Here is a 19,371-nt window from a genome sequence, read left to right as displayed (position 1 = left end):
TCCCTCCATTCTTCTCCCTTCCAGTAAGTCCCAGTCCCTGACCAATGCCTTCAACGCCTTTAGCGACTCCTCTTTCTTCCGTGGGGTGTCAGGCACCGGTGGCGATGGCCAAGAAGAGGCAAAAGCTGAAACCATTCGCAACCTTCGAAAGTCCTTTGCCAGCCTTTTCTCTGATTAAACACAACCAAACACAAGCCCTTGTTGATGCTGGTCCTCCTTTTAACCAGTGACCAGATTTCCTGATTGACATTAAATGTGAACCAGTCTGAGATTAAAGTTTGTGTGTCAGTTGTACTTTATTCCCCACATCCTTTTTCCTGTTCAGCGCCTCTCTTATCTCCCCAGTGCAGGTAACAGTGAGGCCTATTGGAGACAAAGTTTATTCAAAGACTGTCTTGAAGGAGTTACGTCATTGATACAGTGCCTGACAAAAAATACTTATATCTCTTGATATTTTTCACATTCTGTTGCATTGACACCACAAACTTCAGGATATGGACGTGATAGACAAACACTAAGAAATGCGTCATTTGAAATAGATGGAAAAAGCAAAATTTGAGCTGTGGCTGTTTTGTTGGCAGATTCTTCCACTTACCAATTGGATGACCTCTGAAGTCAAGTGTTCATTGGATTTTATTTAGGTGGCTTACAGTAAAAGTGGCAGATTGTACTTCCCCACCACAATAAGAATTTCCTCTTCTTTTGCAAAAAAAAAAAAAAAGTCAGTCTGTGAACCATTTTTTATTATTTCTCAGTTATGTGCAAGTTTACCTCAAACTGCTACACTGCTATAGTGATGCATATATAGCACTAGTACCTATTGATTCATATTCAAAATATGCAAAGATTCACACCTGAAACATGTTTGAAGTAATGCCAAATTATGACAAATTTTGTTAATACATCTAAATGCGTCAGATTATTGATCTCTACTAAATTCCGTGTCTGACAACAAAAAAACGTCGTCTATATAATTGTAAATAAATTTAATCAGTAAGTAATTAAGGGATATGAGTCTTTTGTAAGGCACTGTACATAATATATTACAGTAGACAAAATCTATTTATTTTCACATAGAACATTAAATGACTTGTAGAAAGTAACATGAAAGATATAAGATGGATTGTACATATAGTATTTATACAAAGTATATAAATCTAAACGTATATAACTAAAGGGACATAAGCCAGTAAAAGAAAACAAATATCCAGCTGCAATTTTGCAATTTTCTTCAGTGACATAACTCTTTCATTCAGTGACTAGATTTATAGAAACTTTACCTAATCTGACGTTTGATGGTTCCCCCTACTGTAAATGTTGTCACCTTGTGAGTAAAAGAATAGTACTTTGAACATCTTTAAAAGGTTTGTTCCTCTGTATCTCCAGCTGTGTTGTCTCTGGCCCTTGGCTACTGATTGCCAGGCTCATTTTGACTTCCCCGTTTTTGTTCTAAAAAAAAGGCCTTGAACTACATCTTTTTTGTGTGGGAGTTGGATATATGTATGTGTGTGTGTTCATCCGTGCTCACTAGTCGTGCATGTCTCCTAAAAGTGGCTCAAAACCTAACGTTTGGATCAGAAGGGAGCTCTATCAGTGTTGAGTTTTGCCCTCTGTTGCCTCTATCCTCTTTCTAGATGTTGTAGCCTTATTGTGAACATGTTCTCGATTCGCAGCTATGTCCGCTAGCTGTGCAGACCTGGGTCAATCACAAACTGAAATGTATTCATTTACTCCGAGGCAACTGGCTTTGTCTAACCCGTACTGTGTGGGAGCAGGTAACTGGCTGACTAAATGGATGCATTTCAAACAGTTACTCATGTCTGTCGCTGTGACTGGTGATTTCTCGTTTCACCTCTGTGTAGATCTATCAGCAGTATTGTAATTTGTTAATTACGCTCATTGAAAAGACGTTGAGACAGTAGTGCAATAACACCTCGACATGACTGTTGAGCGCTGTCCTCCTTATATAAATAATATAAAGGATTTGTCTGTGTGTTATTTTAAGAGTTCTTTCAGTGGTCTGGGTCCAGGTTGCTTTTAAACTGCCGTCAGGAGCATGATGTTCTGTGTTGGGTTTGTAGCTAACCTTGTTTGTGTAGTTGGGAGTGAATTTAACACAACCTGGAGCTCATCTCCAACCTTCATTGTTTAAAAAGAGAGAACAATCTGAATACAACCCATACAATGCAGATAATTTCAACCAGTCTGCTTATCCTCTTGCAGTACTGTTGAAAGTAAATTTTTAGCATATTGTATTTGTTTGTGTCACCCCAAGAAGTTTATTTTTTGTAAAACATTTATTTATTTAAGGCTCCATATTTATGGTACAGTATATATATAGATATTTATTGTTTGTTTTGTATTGTGTTTTTATTTGTAATGCAATATCGCTTTGCATGATCTGGTGATAAATGATGTTACTTTTTTTCTGTAAAGACAAAAGTCAATAAAGATGTGATTCTATCATTGCATTGATTCACTGAGATTGACGTTGATGCCTCTGACTTTTGTCTGTGGAGAAGCAAATGCACAGTGATAAACTGACACTTGCAACAAGAACTTAAAATCCCCCATATACTTGACAGGTCTTGACATGTTCACATAAAGCACTTAAGTTCTCAATAATTGGACTTATAAAACCTATTTTTATGCAGGGAGAGACAAATGACTTGATGGGACATAGTGTAATAACAGCTAAAGATTAAATTAAGCTGCATGAAGACAAATTGAAGAACTTATTTTTACTAATATAGAGAAAGATCATTCAAGAACTTAAATTTAGATGAGATGCATATGAAGCTTGAAGAAATTTGTTGTAGTTTTTTTTTTTGTTTTTATTTATATAAACATATATAAAGTGAAATCAATTGCATTATTCTTTGTTCTGGGATTCTAAATTGGTTTCTTAGAAGTTACTTCTTGGGCTAAGAACATACTAACATTTGTACTTGAAATGCAAGCTGTCCTGGCAGTGAGTTAAATAATTTATACAACAGCAAAAAAGTACAAAATAAATGATATTTTTTATAAATGATTTACCTACCAAAAAGTTCAACAGTGAATTACTTTTTTTTTTTCAACTAGGAAGTCAAAAAGACGCATGTACACCAGATGAGCAGTCTGTACTAACTGAACTAATGTCATAGATATATATATATTATGGATATATAAAATGTGTTATCTACCATGCCCCTAATAGATAACACATCTACCAGGGGCGTGCATTGAACCAAAAATAATTTACTTTATATTCTATTGTTTTATTTCAGTTCACCAGCAGATGGCGATAAATAATTATTGTAACATTTGGAGCATTTGTAATGTACAGTATCTGAATTTGACCAGCTCCATGCAAAGACATTAAACAGTTCTGTACAAAAATTGGGTAAAATAATAACAATTTGAGAAAAAGGGAAACAACAAATCTACTTTCCACTGTCATGCATTGATGTACTTTTATTCAAATTAACACAAAAGACAAATCAGTCATGTGCAATAAAAAATTTTATGTTTTAGGGTTTTTTTTATTTTTTTATTGAACCTCTAATATATTGATTGTTTCTTCTTTATTTTCTGCATCATGGCCCTGTCCTTGACCAAAGTGGGTCTAAAAGGTACAGCATGTGAGCATGTGGGGGAGGATTTTTTTTTTTTTTTCACGTATGCAACCAACAAACTCAAGGTGTTAACCTAAGTTGCTCTGCTTACATGTGAAAAAGCACTTTCATCTGTTGCTTAAAAAACAAAACTGTGTGTGAACATTGACAAACACTTACAACTAAAAGTTCCTGTGTTACTTTTGGACACACATGCATGAATGCATATTAGGATGAATGTGCATGCAAAAATGCCAGAGGTCACAAACGCACAAATGTAACTCATGAAGTGCACCTCATGTGCACTCTCTATGCACTGTGTGGGCTCTAAAGACAAAGGAAATATGGACTATTTTTAATTCTTGGTCACCTGTTCATGGGGACATCTGAGTGAACTCGCACACTGACATGAACGTGGGTACACTTTATGCAGGTCAGCAAAAGTAAACTTGGCAACCAGTTTTGTTTCCAGACCTGCTGGATGTTGGATCCAAGCAAGGCAGAATGCATTTATCGTATATTGCAAAGCATCACACAAAAGTAATAGCAGATATTAATACAGTAACTTTTGTGATTTTCAAAAAAGGGCTTCTATAAATCTAACGTCTCAACAGCTTGTCAGCAAATGTTAAGGATTCATACATTTGTAAAACAAGATCAGATAATCTTATTTTTCTGTTCTCAGAATATAAATCCATTCATTAGAAGGGAACTTGTAAGAGAACTGTAAGAAATTGGAAGCTAAAGAAGCTTTGTCGGGCTGTTTGAGGCCAGGGACTGAAATGTTTTATGCCAGCCACATGGAAAGGAAATAAAGGCCATAGCTGACTGCATGACTGACTATAAAAACTTTGGTGAGGACAACACTGTCCCCATCAACACAGTGAGATGCTTCCCCAATAACAAACCCCAAATCTCCAGTGAGCAAAAGGGAAGGGAGACAGGGAATTAAGAAATATATAGAATTAGAGATACCAAAGTGGACTATAAGAAGGAGCTGAACAGCAAAGTACAGAGGAACAATGTGTGGTCAGGGAAGTTCACAGGCTTCAAGCAAAAGGGGGATCAGATAGATATAACTCTGGACAGTTCACTGAGATGAACACATTCTTCAACGTGTTCAATTCTGGAACAAGTTCATCATCATCCTCTTCTGCTCCCAGACAGACATCCCACCTTCCTTTGACCCATAGCTTTTCTGTAGGTCAAAGAAAAGTTCTGAGTCATTGGTTCATCTGCTTCTATAAGTTTGTGTTCAACCAAATCAGGAGATGCTGCTGTTCTCTTTCCTTCCCACTTTTCTGCATTTAGAAGTCAAGTTAAGAGGCATTTTAGAGACTGAACTGGAACATTGTTATAACACCTCTTCAACCTTGGTTTGATCCAAGAGAAGGTTCTGTTGTCGTGGAAAACTTAGTGCCTTGTTCTGGTACCAAAAAAGACCCACCCATCAGTCATCAACGACAATGCCAAAGGTCATGGAAAGACTCCTGTAGACCTGTGTAAGCAAACAACCACATATCAGGACCTTGTGCAGTTTGCGTATTGCTGTGGAGTTGGAGTTGAACATGGCATCATACACCTGCTTCAGCAAACCCACTTTCGTCAGAGCAAATCAGGAAGCACTGTGAGGATTGTGTTATTTGATTTCTCTAGTGCATTTATTACAACTTTGTCTGATTTGCTTTGTCAGAATCTCAAGAGACAACATTCACCTGGATCCTGTATCAATGACTATCTCACAAATAGATCACAATGGATGTAGTAGAGTAGTATAAATACCTCGGCATTGAGTCATCTGGACAACAGACTGAACTGAAGTCGCAATAGTGAAGCCATCTAAAAGAATGGATACCGCAGACTTAAATACTGTGGAAACCAGTATTTCCTTCAAGGTTTGTACTTCTGTATGTCTTCTAAAAGGTTGTTGTGGAGAAAGAGATCAATTCTGAATCAATGACTAAAAAAAGCTCAAGAGCCTGATGAAGAAGATTGATTCTGTTCTGGAGACTCCTTTGGAACCAACAGAGTAATTTTCTTCATAAAATCAAAAGATCATGGAAAACCCTGAGCATGCTATACATGAGAAAGTTTTACAACAACAGTGTCTTCAGTTATTCTTCAGAATAGCTTCAACAGATCTTTCCTGCCCTCAGCCGTCAGCATCTACAACTCTTTGAAGATGGATGACAGGAGTTACAGTAACATCCTTTGGGATTCATAAAGTATTAAACTATTTTGTTTACAACTTAACACATTTATAGGGAACCTGAGGAGCTTACTTAATTCCCAAGCATAATGATTTACAGGTTTTACCATGTCATAGTAATTACAGTGTAATGACAGCATAGGATGATCCTGTGGACATACAAAGGCATTTTGTTGATGAATGGCGTCAGATACCAGAGTTGTGGTCTTCTGAGACTTAAATGTTTAAACAAGGAGAAAGTATTGCTAAGCCTTGCTTGTGACCAGCAAAACTCTCAAGAGTGTGATTGTATTTCCTTCTTTTAGTCAGCATAGAGAAATGTTGCGTGGGCAGGACTTTAAAAACTATGTGGGAAAAAGAAAGACAATGCGTAAGCAAATATGGGCGATTGTCTAAAGAAATTAAGAAGGAATAAATAAAAGTAAAATCAAGCTGAGTTCAACAAAGTGGAAAATAGAACTTACATTTGTACTTCTCTGTTTTCAATCAATTCTCAAATTACATTTAATGACAACTTTAAACAGGCTGAAACACTCAATTAGGAGATTTAAGTTTAGTTTCTCCTGAGAAATGTGAAACTCTACAGCCTTAAATTCAAGTTTAGTTTTGCAGCAGATTCAGCAAAGTAGCTTAATATTAAGTTGATATACATGTAAAAAGTCCTCCAACTTCATGTAACAGTTCATCTTTTTGGGTGCAATAGACCAAACTTAACAATTAAAGTTACATTAACATCCTGCATTTTACATTAATGACATTTAATTGTTACTTCTTCCTTTGGTTGTGAATTCTGCAAAACAATAAGTATGCATTGTCACCATGCTAAGCTGGGAATAAATGTTATTCCTTTCAACATTTAAAAGTTTCAGGTCACTACACTAAAAACACCAGTGAAAATTAATTAAATAATATTACTTAAACAGAACCTGCCTGACAACACAAAGTAGGAGAAGTTGGTCCAACTTACACTTGCCAATTTCCAAATCCTTTGGATTTATGTTTTATTTATTTATTTATTTATTGCAGAACTTTTTGGAAGGTGTTTAAAAAAGGAAAGTTTAGAAGCAGCGTAGTCAAAGACTTAAATGTGATTGAGATTACATTAAAGAGTAAATTTATGGTTGTAGATACTCCATTGTGGCTTATTTGAAACAATTCTGCAAAGAAGAGTGGGCCCAAATATCTGTATAGCGAAGTAATATGATGCAGGATTGAAGTAGGCTCCCTAAGACTGTTGGACTTGGGATTTGATTCCAGTTCTTCAGACTCTACTTTGTGTTTCTACTTGCTTGTTTCCTGTCAGGCTATTGTCAATGAAGGCCACTGGTGGGACAGAAATTATGTGTGTAAAATAAGAACCTCTAGTCAGCGATCAAGAACACTTGTTTGCAGCTGTTGCTGCTAACGCTTGGACAGCCAGGTTTAAGTTTCAAAGGTAAATACTTTATCACAAAGGCCCAGCTTCTTTTGGAAGTTGTTTTCCCTGTAATAAAAGAAATTAACATTTAAACATTTTAACCCGTGTTACAATTGTATGATACAACAATTTGTTTTATATTCTGAATCATTTATAGTCTATGTGACCTTTTTTAAGAAAAAATGTGTGGGGAGCAAATACTTGTTGACATGTTTTACGGGGTTTTGAACTTACTGGTTTGAGAGACCTGCTTTTTACAGTGCTGCTTCGTTGCTTTTTGCAGTTGTTGTGTGCTGCTGTACCACAGGAAGTTTAAAACCAAATCTAACCAGAATCTACAACCTCGTCTTCCCTTTTGTAAGTATAATCATGATGCCACATTTTATGTGAAGAGTTTTAAAATGTGTTGAACAAGCAGTTGGATGAATAAAAAAAAAACTCCTCCTGGGTAAATCTTGTAGTCTAATGACAAACTGCTGCTCTCACTGAGAAGTTTCCACTGATTAAAAAAGTTTTGTGCAAGATGTGATTCAAAAATAGGTAAGCAGAAAACAAAATGTGAGTACAAAAACACCCACTGCCTTCAGCAGAGTCTGGTTAGGGGATAGAAATGAGTAAGCGAGCTCTGCTGGAGGTTAATTTAAGTCCGTCAAATGAAAGACAGTATAAAGCGATAAAGGAGGATGCAAAATGACAGTTTAGGAAACAGCTGTCACATCTGAAGATGCATGTCCAGAAGATCATTCATGACAGCAGATCTATTTCAGCAAGCAAGCCAAACATATCAACTTGTGGTTCAACTCAAAACAGCCCAGTTTTTGTTGTTGTTTTTTTTTTTGCTTTTTTTCTAAATGAATGCCCTAAATGAATTACAAGGTCATTTGAATTCATAATGACTTTGTTCAAGGTCATTATGTATCTGCTATAGCATTTATAACAAGTCCATTGAGCAGAAGTCTTTTGGCGCTTGCTGACATATTTCTCACAAGATAAAGTCTTTGATTTGACCATGATAACCAATTCAGTCACAATTAGCTATTAACTAAGATAGTGACAACCCCACAATCTATTTAAGGGACATATTTTAAGGCCATTACTTTTTTCCTCTTTACATAAATGATCTTCTGTCAGTATGTCAAAAATACCAACACTGAAATGCATGCAGATAATAGGCCTACCCATGGTAACAACACAATTTACTGAATATCTACCATAAACTATGGCTTAAGTCTCAGGATAGGTAAATCAATGCTGCCTAAAACCCAATGCAACCAAAACAGGTCACATGTTTCTTCTCTAGATCAAACAGACACTGTGAAGTTAGAACAGAACATAAATGCCTTGCGATCTTAATAGATTCTAAAAAAAAACTTTTAAATCAGAGTTATAAAGGGTATGTAAAAGATACAAATTCAACATTTTAAATGTTTTAACATGGCCATGTCACATATCAGCTGCTGTTTAACAACTTAATCACAAACCAATACAACTATGAAAAACCATAAATTCCTGTATGAACAAAGCACCAAATATTGGCAGAAGTCAGAACGTATGATGTTGTTACTGCCATACAACCTAATAGCTTAATCTATTAGGTTGGGAGGATAACAAATATTCAAATGTGTATTAGTTGTATAAAAGTATCTATAGTCTGTCATCTCCTTTATATAGTTAATATAACTAATTCATATCAATCAACAAAAGGTACAGTAAGACGGAACTGCTGACTTAAAGAGTGAGTTTAGTCTGTATTCATTTTTAATGGTATTAGCACGAGTGGAGCCTTAACTTGTCCAAAATACATCCAATAAAACGGTTTATTGTTTTCCTGCCTTTGCTGTCTTCTGTTTAGATGTTTGAATATTTTCACTACATGTCGGTGCTTTTAGCGTTTTAGCCCTCTGGCAGCATGCTATTCAATATCTGATTTTTGTTCTCAGCTCGTCTCTTGTGAAGCAAAAAGAACGGGTGTGAATGTTCAACCTTATGTTCAATTTACATCAATAAAGTCATTCTATGACATTTTTCTGATAAAATTCACCTGCATGTTATCCAGGTTATCTTTTCTTTAGCTGCATATTTACGTTCACCTTTGTTACATTATGGCGCTGAAGATAGGATCTGATTTACAGCTTCTGACTCAGCACTTTAATGAAGAACTCCACTCCTTATAAGGAATCTGGACTTCGGTTAACTTTGGTCCAAAATAAATAAAAGAAATGGGACTAGTTTGTTCTACAAGGATTACAGACTTTTAGAAACACAGCGTGTGACTTATTTTTTTGTTTAAAACAAACAAAAGTCAAAACCTTGTGGGATTATATGGTCTCAAAGCTCAAAAAAGCATATTTTGATACTTAATGATTCACAAACCTAATGGTAGGATTCTTTAAACAACCAATACATTTGTTAAGATTTAACAATTTTAGAAGTTTAGAAGTAAAAAATTATGAAATCTAGTATAGATTCCTTAAAAAAGTAAAATATCCCTTTATTTATAGTCAAAAGTTGATTATGTATCCCTGCGTTAGAACGAATAACTCAGCACAAAGTGCCAGGTGTTGGCAGTTAACAGATTCAATACATAAATAAATATTTGTTTTTAATCATGTTTGTGTAAACAAGACAAAGAATAAATAGCTAAAGTTTACATATAATAAGTTACAAAAAGCAGAAGAATTTCTTGGCCCTCCTTTTAAAAATGCATAATGCTACAAGTATGTGCAGATTTGTAGGAGGGAACTGAATGATGGAGACATTTCCCGATATATGTGTGCAGATTAACACAAACCTAGTTGACTCAGGTTCATTGATTTTTTCCATGTCGGTGAGTGAAATATGAGATGTGGTCTCTGTGGAGTATCTTATTTAGAGAAACAAAAGGTCATTTTGAAATTTCATCACCATTCAGGTTATCTGAACAGGTAAAGTGTTACACTTCAGTTCCATTTATTCTGCATTAACTATTACAGCTTTTGCTGAACTGCAAAAAGGAAACAAAAAAAGAAACTGAATTTCTTAATGTGGGTTATTTTCCCAAATGAATAGACAAATTAAAGAATTGTTTATACAATATTTTAGTATAAGACTTGACAACTGCAGTAAAGGATAAATTTAAATAAAGTTTTTGTTACATGTACAAGGTGGCAGTGAGAATAGAGAGTGTTCTTCTTAGTCTCATAGTAGACTAGTGGGTTAGAAATTAAATTTGTTTAATGTTACACATGATCTATATTTCTGTTTGTCTGTACTGTCCACACAGTCTGACACTATGGTCCTCAAACTGTGGTACAATTACTTCTGCTTATTGGTGCTCGGTAGAAAATGTGGCAAAATTATTAACGGAATAATAAATATGAAAGAATTAACTCTGATGAGCGAACTGACTTGAATAAAAACTACTCAAGCTGAAGGAAAACTCCCTGCAGAAATTGGAGCTGCCATAGTTATCCAAAATCAAATGCTGATGGCTCCATTTGCTGTGTTCAAATTAACTCTGAAATCAAAATTTGAATTAGGGAGTGACTAAAGGAGCAACTCAAACTAATCAATCAATCAATCAATCAAATTTTATTTGTATAGCACATTTCAGCAAGGCATTTCAAAGTACTTTACATCATAAACACAAGAACACAAAATCATGCAACATATAATAGACAATACATTGTTACATATTACATTTCAAAAACAATTCTAAACAGGTGTGTTTTTAATTGCGATTTAAAAGCAGTCAGGTTTCCGCTGTTTTACAGTTGTCTGGAAGTTTGTTCCAAAGTTTTGGTGCATAGATGCTGAAAGCTGCTTCTCCTCTCTTGGTTCTGGTTCTGGGGACTAAGCACAATGTTCATCCATCCATCCATTTTCTTACCCCCTGATTCCATTGGGGTCAGGAGGTGTGCTGGTGCGTATCTCCGGCTGTCATTGCACGACAGGCAGAGTTCACCCTGGACAGGTCGCCAGTCCATCACAGCTAAATACAATATATTTTTCTTTTTACTTTGAAATACTTTTTTGCTAAAAGTATATGTGTGGAACAGCATGTTAAAGATATAATATTTTTACTGATTATGGCAAAAGTTTATTCATATGACAGCCAAAAATGAATTTCAAAACCCTTGAACACATGGAACTGCAACTCCGGAGGACTTTTTTATTAACGCTCTAACACTGTAAGAAAGGAAATATAAAACTTACCCAAATATTCTGGGTCAGAAAATACACATTTGGCCCTCAAAGCAGTACCTACACATGGCATTAACTGCTACCACTTACTCTGGAGCCGCCATATTGAATGTAAGTAAAACTGCTATTTACAATTTGTTTTGTAAATGTTTACTTGGTATGGCTAACAGGAGTTGTCAGAGTGCTTTATGTAATTAACCATCTATACATTTGAAGCAGAAATTTTGAACCTGTGACTGTGTTTGCTTGTTTAGAGAAGTTCAGGGGGGTTGCTGTTTGAACCATTAGACTTAAAGGGGGGTAGATGGTTGGTAGATGTAACTTTAATGTGAAACAGTCAACAAAAGTGTGTTGTAGCACCATGGTTGGTTTGCATGAACTTGTTCTGCATTATTTGGTGCCAAGTATTTACTGGCACCAAAACGTCTTGACTCCCTAACTGTTTATTACGATGTGATGGTAACAACATTATCGGTTTTGACATTACATGTTCCTTATATTTACCGTATTTTTGTTTGTTGTTAGTTTATTGAAAGAAGATGCTCTGTAATGACATGAAGCCAAAGAGTGTGTGAGAGAGGCTGTGCTTATATTAGGTAATGCTGCTTCTGTAAATGTAAAGTTGCAAAATTAGGATTGTGCAATTACACTTGTAATGTTGTAATCACAAGAGTAACGTTACACCATTAGAAGTCAAAATACTATTTTTAGAAAATTATTTAATAAAGTATATATATCCAACAAACTGCTCAGTTACTGCTCAGTTACTTTTTTGAATCGAGGCAATGTGTTCAACATGTGTGACCTGTTGGGCAGTTTGTCTATTTGTTCTAAGCAAAATTTGCACTTGTGTATCCCAGAAAGTTGGGGGACAAAAAAGGAATGGGTTTGTCGTCACAACCTCATTGGGGACAAGCAAGAAATCTTCCATGACATCCAGATATGCTGTTAAATGACTGATGAACAAGATATTCGTATGATGTCTTCCCTCTTTTTTTGTCCTCTCATTTAAAATTTCCTCGCCTCTTCCACACTAAACTCAGCTTCAGTTTACCAATAAAACTGAATTAAACAGAGAGGTGTATTTAAAAGAATCCCTGCTTTTTGTTTTCTTCCACCCTTAACATAACGGACGAACAGGAGGACCACATGGACCACACCATGAAGATGCTTCAGATTCATAAACCTGCAACCAAGGTGGACGTATGCAGAATTATCGGCTGTGATCGACGGAAAATGAGGCCTGTGTGGAATCCGAACCAAAACATAATGCACCCGACAACTTAGATTTTTGATTGCCAGTGATTGTGCAACCCTGCCAAGAAGCAGCGTGAAGAAGCTATTCAAGATATATATACAATATATATATATATATATTTTCACAACTATATTGGCAGCTAAAATGTGCCACATTTCAAGCTGCTTGAAATTGAGGATGTATGACAAGTCCGCTGTTTGGTTGTTGACCATGAGGTTCATTAAATAAAGGTCGATCTGAACTGTTGTTGTCTGAAATGCATTTCTGTGGAACTTTTAGTATTAGTATGATGTACTGGGTATAATTAGTAAATAGATAAACAACAAAAAAATAAGCATTATTACTCAAATAATTTTGCACGCTAATTAGTGTTGAAATGTATCCAGAAATGTTTTGTAGATTTTACCAAATTTATTTTTGCTGTTTCACAGCTGCTGATACTCTTTACTAATATGTAACATGTAGCCTGATATGTTAGGCTGCATGTAGCCAACTGAATGAAGTGCAGATTGTTACCTCAATTTTTTGATGTCAATTCTGTAGGTTGTTTTTCACATTGAACCCACAACTTGAGAATTTAAACTTTGTCCCACTCAACAATAAAATGAATACATGAACTGTTGTAAGCCCACTGATGTTTAAAAAAAAACATCTATCAAGGTAGACAACTTAGTTTTAACAGCAAGTGTAACTATACAAAGTTTCATGAAGAAAATTGTCAATTACAGTTAAAAAAAAACGTAATTAAACATCCAACTGTGAAATGACATTGTGCAAAGTAGCCTATTTTACTTTCTACAAAATTAGCAGCCTTATATAAAACAGAAAAACAACTCCGTAAATTGGTCTCTACTTTACCAGTTTAAGTTGACAACATCCGTTTAAGCGGTTGGTTAAATAAATCGGAGTTGTGGAGGGAAACTCGATGCCTCTGCATGCTTGTGTCCTCTGGATCCCATCAGACTGCTCTGATCGGAGGGAGGAGAGAGAGAGAGAGAGAGGAAGGCGCACACCGACCGCAGCAGCATGAGCAGATAGGCAAGCAGTCCAGACCACCTTGTGCGCCGCCGCGCTTCTGTGCTTCTGTCCGATCCTGGGCTCCTGAGTTTTAAAGCTGTAAGTCCGAGGAAAACCCCGATTCAGCTTCAGCAAGAGCGAGCCGGTTGTCTCCTCTGCGGTTCAGCGCACTGATCAGGTCAGTCACCCTCGGCTCGGTTCAGGGCATGCTGGGCTGTGAGTGTTGTGGCTGCGCACTAGGTGATAAAACGCAAAAACCATCTGAAAAAGTCAGCTGTATTCATAATGTCTGCGTCATAGCTTTAAAGAGTATCATGCTCTGAAGTGTAATGTTTGATACAATTATTTTCTCGCGTCATTTAACAAACAGAATAGTCATTATTTTAGATTACTCTGGAGGAATAAAAAATGTTAGGAACAATTTAACACTGAATCTCTTTTTGTTGTACGCTTCTGTATAATAAACCACTTATTGACATTAATTAGACTGACCTGGTGCAGTTAAGAGGGGAGGGTGGACACTTTTTGCAGCGTAACAAGCCTCGTAGCGGCGTGCAAATTGGGGGTGGTGATAGTAAGGAGGTGCGGCTAAAGCACTGACAACTGGCACACACTCAGGTGTCGGTCCAGAGTGTATCTCTTGGCCACAGTGCGAGTCTGAGTTTGACATGCAAACTCCAGGCAGAGATTTTAACCATCTAAGTGGTCACAACTTCTCCTCAGGTGAGTGCAGTTAATATTTGGTTATTCTGTCACATGAGGAATTTGTGTAGCATGATCGACATTCAGGGACTTCTGCTATCTGACCAACCGCAAATATGACAGCTGTGACTCAGCAATAAGGATCAGAGTCAGCCACGGATGTTTTTCTTTTTTTTTTCCTTTTTTTTATCCTGGGGGATTAGTACTCACCAGATGTTGTTAACTGTTAAATGCACACCTCTTATCTCACAGTACTCTGTTCAATTTTATTCTCAGCTGAAACCATTTTCTGCTCAGCCGAAGGCCTGATTTATTTTTATATATCTTGTTTCTGAGAGCCTTATTAAATTGTACGACGTAAAAAAATCATAAAATTACCCCAAGCAACACCTCTATATCTATATTGATTATTTATTATCTAGATTTCTTAATCACTTAAAAACAAAAGTTAACATAAGTATTTGCTGTTGGGTGCAGAGGCTGAATATTGTGATATTTTTTGTATTGATCCATTTCATGAATATGAAGAAATGACACATAAAGTATTTCAACAATTGACTGCCTAATCACAGAACAGATTATTATTATCTTGATAAAATTAGCCAATTTCAATATCTGGCCAATTCGTTGGTGCATCTAACTATTTAATATTTATCTCATTTGTTAAGAAATCCCATTAAAATTCCAAACAACTTTTCCCTTCTTTCCAATTGTTATTCATATCTAATGGCAGTAAAAAATGACAATTAGAGACTATAAATTACAATATATCTGTTGTTAAGTACAATAAATATTGTTACAATAATAATATTTAAATTATTATTACAATTTCCATGTAAACTAAAATGAAAAGCATAATTTCTAAATTTGGAGCAAAATATTCCTGTTTAATAAGTAAACATAATGATGTAATAGAAATGTGATCAATCTACTTTATCCTCTGTATTTGAAGAATTAAAGACTAGTTCTTGTGTATTTCCTGTGAAGTTATATTGCCTTTTTATGGATTTCCAGCAAGCAAGTGCAATGTTTAATAATTGGCATTTTTCACACCGTAATATGTATATAAAGATATATTTACGATAAATTATTCACAGTTTTCCAGTGCAGCATGAATAGTAGCAATCAGATATACAATAGCTGCTAAATGTATAAGGTAGACATTGTTGCATTTTGATACTCTGGAAATGAAGATCACATTTATAGCCAAATCAGGTTTTCGCAGATAAAAATCCCAGTAATGAAACGATGCTGTCCTAACAGAAGTTCATCAGAGGTTAAGATGTCATTACTAATGTAATAGGTTGAGAAGAGAAAACCCATGATAAACCTGTGGTTGAAAAATTGGAGAAGTTCCACTTCCTTGCTTCTGTAGAACATTTCATTAAATTGACATTTTTGCTTAGCTTTCATATAAGTTTGCTAACAAATTGTTTTGCAAGCATTTTAAATTTTTTTGAAAGAAATATCAGAAGTTTTGTGTGCAAAGTCTGGAAGTGCAGCTACAGCTCCAGATGTGCCAGAAATCTCACACAACTTTAATCTGCTCCTCCAAGAACTTTATCTCAGGCTAGCTTCACTCATAATCTTTGCATGGGCAAAGATTATGAGTCTGAACTACAGGTTGGACGCAGGTGCTGAAGCAACACCATGGCCTCATTTATTATACCATTCTGTAAGCTGGGAGGTGTGTACATGTGGGCGTAAGCGGCCGCGTATGTGAACGACAAAGAGAGATTTGGACTTTGTTCTGTTGTCATAAATGAAGGAGTGCCTTAAGACGGCGTATATTGTTTTTGTTGTCTGCATCACGTGCTTAAAGGCGATTTTTCATCTTTATGGGTAACAAATTGTCAGACAGATTAAATCTCTGTTGAGGTAGGTGAGGTCATGTTGGCATTCTGTGTTGGTGGGAAAATATATTATTTTAGTGATTCGTAGGAAGTGGCATAAATCTTGCATTTGATAAGAGGTGAAAAAAATGCAGTCTAAACATCGACTTCTGCAAAAAACATCCAGATAAAAACCAACAGCACGCTCCCAATCAGCCCACAAATTTGCGACTGATTTGTCCACACTATCAACAAATTAATTAAATTAATCGCAATATTTTTAATAACAATACAATAAAAAACAAGTTCAATTACATTTTATGAGATAACAGTGATGCTTTAAACAGTTTAGCCTTAAGGTCATCATTGTTTTTCTTGTTTTAAATAAGTGTAATTATTAACTTCAAGGCCAATCGTTTCAACATCTGTTGCATACACACTGCAACATTTTGGCCTCAAAATGAGATTTCTATTGACATCAAACAATGTTTTGGAACCCAAAATGTTGTTTGTAAACAGAAAATTCAAGCTGTATAGTTAATCTTTCATTCCTGCATATCACCCAATATCCTCCTCTCTGCTGTGGAATCAAGATTTGTTGCGGATGTATGTAGTAACTATATTAATTTTATAAAAGTTGTCATTTTTAAACGGTTGTCTTGTTTTGCATTATTTCAACTGGGATGTGTACAAGCTGAACCAATGTCCTTAGCTTAGTCTATGCAAATGTGTTTTTGATACTTTGACTCAGGAGCGGTGCAGACTGCTTGTGCTCAAAGGGTTTTGTTTTCTCTTAATAAAGCAACATCAGAGTATATTTCAACTCTCCACTCGGTGCTTTGATCACAACATTTGCCATCTGAGACGTGACTCATGTTCAGGAGAGGTTCAAAGCAAATGATCAGTTTGCACCTTTTCGCACCTTGCATTGAAAGCAAGTTACATTTTTACCGGTTACAACTGCAGTTATCGCTTTCTTTTGACTGTCGAACATGTATCATGACTGTGTTGTGTGAACTCTGAGCAACACGCTTTAACTGGTTGGCTTGTCTTATGCATTCTAACCATCAAACTTCCTTGACTTGTGAATGTGAAAGTTAGATTGGAATAAGACTTTTTCATCATTTAGTTGGATTATGTTTTGATCTCCTTGTAGCGTCTTTATTTATAAGAATAATCATACAATGTTTACTAGTTTATGAAGCTGTCAGACAGATTGCCTGCTCCCAGTCATCTTTGTCATGGTAAATGCATTATAGTAAATGTTTTTTTTTTATGTCATCCTGCTCTGTTTATTATCTCCAAAAAACTTTTTTTGTTGTTGCAGCATCATCTAAACACAACAGTTTGTTTTTCCTGTCAAGCTGCTGTGCTAATGTCACTGTGGTCTCTGACCTTGGTAATTACTGTGCAAGAACAATGATGTCAGAATGAAAGACACAATAGTATAGTTTATGCTAAAAAAGCCTAAATGAGTATTACCAGAAATTGTGATTTACAGCCCAGAGTCAGGAAATTGCATAAGTGAGCTTAAAGACAGGAGCGCCTCTAGAAACGTTTCACACAAGTGGCCAAATATGCGTCGACAATAATTTTGGGTGGACAATAATTTTGAGGTGTTTATTATTTCTAATAAGCAAAGAATTATTAGATTTTAATTTTAGGCTTATAGATTAGCAAATGAGTGATGATTTAAAGGTTGGATTGGTGGAATGAACAAAAATAACATTTGCATAAATGAATAAACAAATATAAACACATATATATATAATTGGCTATAAAAAAAATAAATGTCTAAGCAAACCAAGTCATATTAGCCCCAATCATCACTGACATATTTTTCAGAATATTAGCACCACCCATCACAACATTACACTTGAGTTTGATGAGAAAAAAGTTACATTTATTTAAAAAAAAAACCATACAGACAAACAATGCTGAAATTAATAATGATAATAAAAAAAAACAACCTTTGTGATGTTTATTTATAGACCCAAGATCTAGAATCTAGATATTTAAAAATACAGCATTGAGGCTCACTTTGCATCAGTGCAATGGTGGAGCAGCTTGCAGGAACTATTTTACATCAAGTTTTTCTTTATCCTGACTTTATTTACAATACCTGTTAAAGGAGAGCTGGAAAATGAAAAGGCTTGTGAAAAAAAAAAAAAAAAAAAAAAAGAAGCTAAATCACATTTAAAAGAATATTCAGTCCAGGACGTTTTAGTCATATTCATTATTTTTTCTAAACTGAATGTAGTTAATATTGATTTTGAGCATCCAGCACAATTAACTCCTTCTCTTATTGATGCCATTTTTTAACAGAAAAACTTGAAATTGCTATATTTTATGTAGCAATAATTAATCTCACGCCTACGGATAGGTGTAATAGACGGTAAATTATTTCTATAAAGTACTAAAGCTGAATACAAAGACTCTGACATTTCAACCGCCCACTTTAGAAATCCCACCTCAACGGAAAACCGGTCGGACCTGTCAGCGTATTGTAAAGTGTCTTGGTATTAAGACATTTGCAATAGATTCTTCTGTTTGGTGAGATTTTGGTTTATTTCCTTGTTCATGTCCATATTGAGATCACAGTTACGTGTTAATGAGACATTGTAGCAGAAAATGTAATAAAATGTAAGCATTTGCATTGTACAATTTTTTATTATATAATAAAGATGCATTTTTATCTATATAAAAGAAAATTGTATCATAATAAATTATTGTAATCTAAAACCACCCATACCACCTGCAGTATGTTGGGTTTGTGTGATTAGCTCAATATTGATTAGTGATTATTTTTAAATCAGGTAGACACCTGGAAGCACACTGAAGACCAAACGTTTTGTAATGTCTGGTTGCAAAGATTTAAAAAATTGTCAGCTAATTTTTAAAACCTTAGAGACCACACACAGGAGGATAAAAAAATCTTTTGTACTGCAGGTTTGGTCATACAGTGTGTGGTGTCGAGCCACATGACAGGAGAAACACACCACACACACACACACACACCCATACACACACACAAACACACACACACACACACACACACACACACACACACACACACACACACACACACACACACACACACACAGACTTCACTCACCAACACTCAAATTTCAGACAGGAAATGAACGTACGTAAGTTTA

At 35.5% G+C, this 19,371-nt stretch overlaps 2 protein-coding genes and 1 long non-coding RNA gene across 4 annotated transcripts in view; all 3 read left to right on the top strand.

Annotated features, from left to right (window-relative positions):
* The window catches only part of syn2b (synapsin IIb), a 70,999-nt gene extending 68,510 nt beyond the window's left edge, over nt 1-2,489 (top strand). Inside the window, exon 13 of the mRNA XM_055027541.1 lies at nt 25-2,489. Within this exon, the coding sequence (XP_054883516.1) occupies nt 25-178 (154 nt within the window). The 3' untranslated portion in view covers nt 179-2,489. The remainder of the gene's footprint in view (nt 1-24) is intronic.
* Nucleotides 2,490-5,269: 2,780 nt separating this feature from the next.
* On the top strand, nt 5,270-12,623 carry LOC129358131 (uncharacterized). Its single transcript, XR_008605770.1, has 3 exons — nt 5,270-5,491; nt 7,506-7,579; nt 12,545-12,623. It is a non-coding gene; the product is annotated as an uncharacterized LOC129358131 (long non-coding RNA).
* Nucleotides 12,624-13,546: 923 nt separating this feature from the next.
* pparg (peroxisome proliferator-activated receptor gamma) overlaps nt 13,547-19,371 on the top strand; it is a 39,746-nt gene continuing 33,921 nt past the window's right edge. Inside the window, exon 1 of one of the 2 annotated variants that reach the window (XM_055026975.1) lies at nt 13,547-13,857. Coding sequence is in view for 1 of the 2 variants with exons in the window: in XM_055026974.1 (XP_054882949.1) it covers nt 14,348-14,402 (55 nt within the window). In the remaining variant the exon portion in view is untranslated. Of the gene's footprint in view, nt 13,858-14,316; nt 14,403-19,371 lie in introns of those variants that run through there. The other variant, XM_055026974.1, reaches the window with a different exon arrangement.

This window comes from Poeciliopsis prolifica, unplaced genomic scaffold (assembly GCF_027474105.1).
Source record: "Poeciliopsis prolifica strain line A6 unplaced genomic scaffold, Auburn_PproV2 SCAFFOLD003, whole genome shotgun sequence".
NCBI lineage: Eukaryota > Metazoa > Chordata > Actinopteri > Cyprinodontiformes > Poeciliidae > Poeciliopsis > Poeciliopsis prolifica.
The sequence above is the reverse complement of the archived record's forward strand: the minus strand, read 5'-3'. Positions and strand labels throughout refer to the sequence as shown.